The sequence below is a fragment of the Apteryx mantelli genome, chromosome Z, assembly GCF_036417845.1.
Source record: "Apteryx mantelli isolate bAptMan1 chromosome Z, bAptMan1.hap1, whole genome shotgun sequence".
NCBI classification, from domain to species: Eukaryota; Metazoa; Chordata; class Aves; order Apterygiformes; family Apterygidae; genus Apteryx; species Apteryx mantelli.
Window position 1 is genome coordinate 76,565,334 of NC_090020.1, and position 7,419 is coordinate 76,572,752.

The 7,419-nt window shown below is 58.0% G+C and overlaps 1 protein-coding gene across 1 annotated transcript; it reads left to right on the forward strand.

Moving 5' to 3' along the window:
* The first annotated feature begins 3,077 nt into the window (after window positions 1-3,077).
* LOC106492911 (C-C motif chemokine 21a-like) lies at window positions 3,078-6,521 on the forward strand. The gene is made up of 4 exons (XM_013952841.2): window positions 3,078-3,185; window positions 4,177-4,297; window positions 4,421-4,580; window positions 4,888-6,521. Exons 1-3 carry the CDS (start codon window positions 3,119-3,121, stop codon window positions 4,563-4,565), a joined length of 333 nt encoding a protein of 110 aa, XP_013808295.1. The 5' UTR covers window positions 3,078-3,118; the 3' UTR covers window positions 4,566-4,580; window positions 4,888-6,521.
* Window positions 6,522-7,419: the final 898 nt, after the last annotated feature.

A 7,419-nucleotide genomic window follows, 5' to 3' on the forward strand; every position in this document is an offset into this window, starting at 1 on the left:
CAAGCAGGGATGCTCATGCCCTTCTTACTCCCAGAAGCTCCCTGCTTCTTCCTTGGGCTGAGTGCCCTCCTGGCTGCTCTCCAAACCACCTGCCCTGATGTTTTAGCTGAGATCGGACCCATTTGTCCCCTGTCTCCCTCCCCTAACCCCCACGTGCCCTCTTGCAGCCCCCTGCCAGGCCATGGAGGGCCTGGACTGAGAGTCCGCTCAGCTAGCCTGTTTCACTGGGACACAAATTGTGGTTGCTGGAGCAGTGCCAAAGACAGATGCTTGCAAAGGTGACACGTGCTCTAACCCTCCTCAGCAGCTCGGACCGTATTTGGGGCTGGCCTCCAGCCAGAGGATGCTGCTTTGGTGTCTTGAAAACATGTAGAAAGCCAGGGACTTTCCAGGCGCCTGCTGCTGTGGCTGAGGTTGGGACACATCAAGGAGGGCTTCTGGGCTCTATGCTGGGGTGGCAGGGTCTCTTGGAGCATTCCCGGGCTCCTTCAGGACCAGGCTGGATTGGCCCTTGGCCCTCTGGCTGATAGGGCATCTCTGCTGGCTTCTTCTTCTGCCCAGTCAGGCCAGCAAACCCAGTGCTTTGGCTGATGCTGCTTCCCGAATTTCCTCGGGCTGCCAGGCAGCATCCTGATAGCAGTCCCCAGGCATGCAGATGACCAGTCCATGCTGGGGGCAGCTTGTGGTGTGTATCTCCTCCCACCACACCAGAGACTCAGCCCTGGCAGGATGCAGCCTCCAGGAGAGCTTTGACCAGGGTAGATACCCTGGGCTAAGGCTAAGGGAGTGGTGATACCCCCAGCTTGTCCAGCACATGGGCCTGCAGGTGGGACAGGAGAGGCTATGGGCAATCCTGGAGGGGGCAAACATGCCAAGGCAGTGCGGTCTCCCCCCAGGCACCTCTCTTCTTCCACGAGGAAGCCAGCAAACCCCAGCAACTTGTTGGGCCCTGTGCCCAAGGGTGGGATGTGGGGCTGTTGGTAGCCTGGAGAAGAGAAGGCTGAGAGGAGATCTTATCAACGTGTACAAGTATCTGAAGGGAGGGTGTCGAGAGGATGGGACCAGACTCTTTTCAGTGGTGCCGAGTGACAGGACGCGAGGCAACGGGCACAAACTGAAACACAGACGCTTCCATCTGAACATGAGGAAAAACTTCTTCACTGTGAGGGTGACAGAGCACTGGAACAGGTTGCCCAGAGAGGTTGTCGAGTCTCCTTCTCTGGAGATATTCAAAACCCACCTGGATGCAATCCTGTGCAATGTGCTCTAGGTGACCCTGCTTGAGCAGGGGGGTTGGACTAGATGATCTCCAGAGGTCCCTTCCAACCTCAGCGATTCTGTGATTCTGTGATTCTGTAGTGAGCCCCCCATGGCTCCAGCATTGCCCCCTCCCTACCAAGAGGGATGAGAGCCTGGGTACCCTATCACTTCTCTGCTTTTTAAAACAACCGGGACTTTGTTCTCCTCCTGGGTTACTCATTGCCCTTGCTAACTGTTTATGAGGGTCCTTATCAGGAACCAGTAGAAAGTCCTGGTGTTGCACCAGCAGCTCCCCAGTGCTGCTTTTGTGTCCCCCCCAGGGTGGGTCCTCGGACAGCACAGCCAGCCGGCTCCCCTTCGTTGTGCTGGGGTCTTCTGTGCCCGTGAGCTCCCCGAGCCATGCTGGGAGGGCAAGGGGGGCAATCAAGCCCTCGCCTGCCCACCCCATGGCACAGGCCAGTGGGGCCAGCAGTCTCTGGGCAGCAGTGGGGCTGTGCAGCCTGGGGAAGGGATGGCGAAGGGATGGTGAAGATGGGATTCCTCACTTTGGAGGTGCCTGGCAAGAGGACAAAAGACAGCGGCACAAGGAATTAGTTAACCCCAATACAATTAAATACTGTGAAAAATGTTTTCAACATCAGAACGTTTCAAACATTGGAACAGGTTGCCCAGAGAGGTTGTTAAAACTTCATCCTTGGTCCCTTCCAACCTGTACTATTCTGTGACCCAGTGATTCTGTGAAAATGAGGAGGTCTCTGGCCCAGCCACTGCTCGGAGCAGGACCATAGTTATATCAGGTTGCTCAGGGCTTGGCCCGGCCAAGGGTTGACCATCTCCACGGATGGCATTGTGGCATCCTTTCTGCCTGTTGCCTTGTCCTCCTTCTCCACGGGTGGCCTCTGTCACCACAAGGGCACACTGTGGGCTCCCGTTCAGCTCCTCCCAGACCCCAGATCCATCCTGCACAGCCGCTTGCTAGCCAGCTGGCCCCCGCCTGCTCTGTCACATGGTGTCACTCTATCCCAGGCACAGGACTTTGCAGTTTGTCTGCGTTGAACCTTAGGAGGTGTCTGTCAGTCCCTTTCTCCAGCTGGTCCAGGTGCCTGCATATCCACAGCTCCCGACAATTCAATATCGTTGCAGACACCTTTTTTTTTTTTTTTTTACACTTGCAGAGCTGGGAGTGGGCTATGCCCTCTCCCGCAGCCCCAGTTGCAGCCTGGCCTCTGAACAGCCCCTGCATACATGTCCAGCCATTTCAGGAGGCTCCTGAGGCAGCAGGACGCGGATGAGGGCTAGGGGACCGGGACTGGGGTCACCCCCAGCAGCTTCTCACCCATCTGGGGTGGGCAGCCTGGCTCAGGAACGGCTGGGGAGCTGGCAGCGGCTAAGCAATGTGTCGGGGGGAAGCAGAGCAGGTTGGCTTTTTGGTTTCCCGAATGGCTTGGCCGCCCGCCAGGGTCCGCGCTGGGGGAGCAAACAGGCAAGCAGCAACACCCAACCTGACAAGAGCAGGTAGCAGCAGGTTGCGGGACTGGGTAGGAAACGAGAGCCCACAAACTTGAGACATGACGGGGGCCGTTTCTCCAGCGTGCCCCCCGCCTGATGCAGTGGTGGGCAGCTGGGAACAAGACAGGACACATCCATAAAGGGGGGTTTGCTGCTTACAGGAATCCTCCCCCCTCCCTCTCCTCCGTCACCCAGCCCCCTGTCTGACAGGCGGGCTGCATGCCAGGGTGGCCGAAAATGAAAGCAAAGCATCCAGGGATAAATAGGAGTGTCCGAGGCACAAGGCAGCAGTGTGCGTCCTGCTCCCGAGCCTTGCAGAGCTCAGCACCCGACGCGCCGGCCGCCCGCGATGGCTCTCCGCCTTCTCCTGCCACTGCTCCTGCTGGCTGCTGCCCTCCTCGTCTACCCAGCTCGAGGTGAGGAGGTTCAACCCCCCGGTGCCCAGACTTGGGGGGGATGCTCTAAGGGGTCTGCGCAGGGTGCTGAGCCCCTGGGTGCAGACTGCCGGCTGGAGGGCATGTGCGTGTGAGCAGATTGCAGGGCACGGGGGGGGTCGCAGTGGGTTCGTGCATGCCTATGGCCGGAGTGTGTGTGCAGCGATTGCAGTGCGTTCCTCTGCGTGTATATGTCTGCATGGCTGGGGTGCGCGGTGCGCACGTAGCGTTTGCAGCAGCCTTCCTATGTAGACGTATGTGTGCATGGCTGGCTGGCAGCGTTTACTCGTAGTGCTTGCACTGCTTTCACGTGGGGGGGGGCGCATGTGCGTGTGCACGTGGCTGGAGTCGGCATGGCGTGTTTGCAGCGCACTCACGGGTAGGGGTGCGTGTGCGCGGCTGGCGTGTGGTGCACGGGTAGGGCTTGCCATGCCTTCCCAGGCGGTGTGAGTGCACGTGCTGGATTAGCTCTTCCCCTGAGGCCTGCCCTGCTTAAATCCGGCCAGGGAGAAGCAGCAGTTGTGGCTGGCAGGGCAGTGGTGGCAGTGGGTGGCAGGGGCAGTGGCACCTGGAGCAGAGTGGCAGGGGCAGAGGTATGATTTTCAGCCCCTTTGCAAGAAGCCCATCTCTGCCTCAGTTTCCCTACTGGCAGAGCAGGGATAAAATTGGTGCCACATCTACCTGCGGCAGGGTCCGGCCTGTGACAGGGAGCAGGGGCTGAGAGCTCCCATCTTCATGTGGCTGTCCCAGCACATCTCCAGCCACTCTGGGGCTGGTGGCACCAACTTGCTTCCCCAAATGGCAGAGCCCTGAGCCCATGGATGGTCGCCCCCACCGCCAAGGGGGTTGCTCCTGACAGGGGCTTTCTGCAAGCTCTGCTGCAGTTCCCTCACCCTGGACTGGCCATGCTGTGGTCCTGGAGAGTTGCCCCAGGCCAGGTCCAAAATGCCACATGTCCCCCCTTGTCCCCCAGGCATTGGCAGCCAAGCCTCCGACTGCTGCCTGAAGAACAGCCGGAAGAACATCCCATCTGGCTGGGTGAAGTCCTACAGCCTGCAGGGACCTGAGACAGGCTGCCCGCTGCGTGCTGTCGTGTGAGTATCCCAGCCGGATGGGAGCCATCTGGAGTGGTTGGGTCCTCCCAGTCCGTCCTCCCTGTAGCCTCCCGTCCGCCTCCGTAGTAGCCCCACAGCAAACCTTTCTGCCTCGATGGCCAGGTTCACCACCAGGAAGAACAAGAAGCTCTGTGCCTCCCCGACCGACGCTGCCGTGCAGAAGCTGATGCAGAAGATGGACAAGAAGAAAGCGCAGTCCACAGCGCCACGGAGAAAAGCATCGCGGCAGAAGGGGCAGCGCACCTAGGTCGGCCCTGAAGAGGTAGGTGGGATGAGCGGGGCGCTGGGTGGTGACGTGAGGATGCTGCCCCGTGTCCCGGCTCGTGCCCCATGGTTTCTCACGGGATGGAGGGAAGCATCTGGCTGGCTGGAAAGGCACTGGCTCCCTGGGCTGAGCCAGGAAAGGGTGCCGGAGCGGGAGCTGGGGCGCAGAGGCAATTAGGGCATGGCTCCCTCCAAAGCGTTGGTTGCCTTCGGATAGGGTTTCCTTCCAGAGCTGCTGGGCATGGCAGTGCTTAAAGCAAGGGCACGGTGGGACTAACCACGCTCCCCTTCCTCCCTCTGCCTAGGACGGACGCCTTCCCCACCGACAACCGCCTGGACACGGACATCTGGAGAGCGCCGGCCCCGGCTGGGGCGAGGACGGGCCGGCCGAGGGGGCTGCCCTCCGCCCCGCAGCCCCCTCGGCGCTGCCCTGCCTGCTGCAGAGTCGCCCCCGCCGCGGTCCAAGGTGCGAGCCCCAGCGCCGGCCGGCCGAGTGCACCGGCCGTGCCGTCGGGGCTTTCTGCAACGGCGGCTCCCGCGCTCCCTGGGGGGGCACGAGAGCCGGCCCTTGGGACGCCCCCGTCCCGCACGGCCCCGGGGAGCTGAGCCCCGCGCCGGGGAGGGCTGCACTGGGGACTGCATCAGCTCCGGGGGCGCCCGACAGGATGGCAGCTTTTCCTTTGACTGTTTGGGGCTGTTATACGTTTGTATTTATATTTAAAGACTGTGCTTGCATTCAGCCTCCCTGAAGGGCTCTACTTTTGGCTCCTCGTACTTTTTACAGAATACCCTTTATATCATAGGCTAGCTTTTCTGGAAGTTTACTCCTATTTTTCTACGGAATAAACCATGGCTGCATTTCATTTCCCTCTGGCCCATTTGCTCCTTTCTGGCTTGCCGGGCTGTGGGGCGCTGTGCAGGGTCTGCGTCCCCGGGCCTCCTCACAGAGCAGTTAGTAGTGGCGAGAACAAGAGTTTGGGGACACCGGGGTGATGGTGTGGCTGCATTTCTGGGCTGCTCCGGGGTTTCCCTTCAGCTTTTACAGCGCACTGTTGCAGTGTAGTTTGGAAAAGGGTAGTCAGGATTTGTTCGCACGCCCTTTTGATTTTTTAAATGCTTTTTTTTTTTTAGTACGAAATTGTAATTAAATCAAAACAAATGTTCATTTTGGTGGAATTTTACCCCCTTATTCCCCCTTGTTTTTGCTGTTGTCAGATGTTCATTCTTAAGTTTTGCTTTCAGGAAAAAAAAAAAAGACACTTTTTTATCCCAAATCCAAAAAGCCTTCATGTGAAAACTGTGTGCGTGAAGCAGTGCAGGTGGGGAAATAGAACAGTTTGCAAAATTCATTGCAAACACACTTCAGTTGTTTTGAGAGTGGCCCTATCCCAAATTCTTAGTACAATGAGAAGTCACTAACCCAGGGACGCCTTGAAGCGAGACTGCAGGGAGTGAGGGGACAGATCCTGGGAACAGGGCTGATGGGGTCATGGCACCTACCCGCGTTTGCAAAAACCCCTCCAGTATGCCGAGAAGGAGCCATTTGAAGGGTCCTAATGCAGCTGCAGTGCTTTTTGCTTGCAGAGACTTCAGACGTGGACTTTGGTCAATTAAGGTCTATTAAGTTGTATAATTGCAGTAATAGGATTTGCAGGGCTTAACAATATCAGCAAAGGCTGTGTGTTGGCTGGAGAAAGCTTGTAGCTGAGTGTTTCTATCAAGCACATTTATCTGGCTTGATTGCTTTATTAGACAGGCATTTGGGTGTTCTCTAAAGACTGTATAAAGAAACTGTGAAGTCGGAGATACTGGCCCTGAGGAAAGGACAGGCGCTGAGCTTGCTCCATGCTGCACTCTGCTCCACGTGGGAGTACGTGTCCGCCTGCCGGGCTGGTTTTGAGACAAGATGTAAGGCAATAAAAACATATTCTTAACCAGCCTCACTGTTTCTCGCTGTCGTGATGTGCCTCCGTCGTGATGCGCCTCCACGGGGCGGGAAGGGCAGCCCGGGGGCTGGGGGTGGGCAGGGGAAGGGGCCGTGCTAGCACGGCAGAGTGGGGCGGCGGGTACCCTCGCTTGCAGCTCCTGCCTCGGCTTTCATTGCCGCGCTGCCCAGGGAGGTGAAGCCCTCCTGTTTGCTCCAACCACCCCATGCTAGGCGAGCATGAGGGGTCCTGAGATCCTTGTAAACACAGTGACAAAAAAGGTGGGGTTTTTTACGCAGCATCTTTTGCACATGGCCAAGTCTCTCTCCCCAGCGCTGAGCTGCCCCGAACAAGTGCTGCTCGCTCAAAGCAGCGCTTGGGCTCAGCCCTCCCGGCTGCTCTGGGAAAGCAGCTTTAAAGCAAGTCATTAATGAGGCTGTGCTCTGGCCTGGGCTGTGCTGGGAGCCTGGGAACTGCTATCCGCGCGCTGGGAGTCAGCCGGGGCTGTCGTGGGAGGGCTGGAGGCAGCCCGCTCCGGGTTTGCTAAGGGCAAGCTGTGTCCAGGCGCTGCGAGGCTGACTCTTGCTTGTGCAGGATGAGCTGTTGTGCTGGTCTCGGCGTCAGGGGATTGTGAAAAGATTGCAAACCCCCCCTAGAAATGAGGCCTAACCAAGTACGTCTGCAACCACAAAGAGCAAAGCGGGAACAGACAGCAGGAGCGAGCCAGCACGTGAAAGACAACCTGGTTTCTCCATGGCTGCAAACGTAAATGCTGCATGGGGCTTTTTTTCCTCTTCAAAATCTAGATGGGCCTGGGGCTGTGATAAGTTAAAAATGTGGCCATGGATGTGCCCTGTAGGCAATTTATCCTAAAAGTAGGCTTTCTGCTTCGATGCTTGTCACATGCACAGA

Coding starts and splice junctions, on each gene's coding strand:
- LOC106492911 (XM_013952841.2), top strand. CDS start 3,119: ATGGCTCTCCGCCTTCTCCTGCCACTGCTCCTGCTGGCTGCTGCCCTC. Junction 3,186..4,176: donor CCTCGTCTACCCAGCTCGAG/GTGAGGAGGTTC, acceptor CTTGTCCCCCAG/GCATTGGCAGCCAAGCCTCC. Junction 4,298..4,420: donor TGCCCGCTGCGTGCTGTCGT/GTGAGTATCCCA, acceptor CTCGATGGCCAG/GTTCACCACCAGGAAGAACA.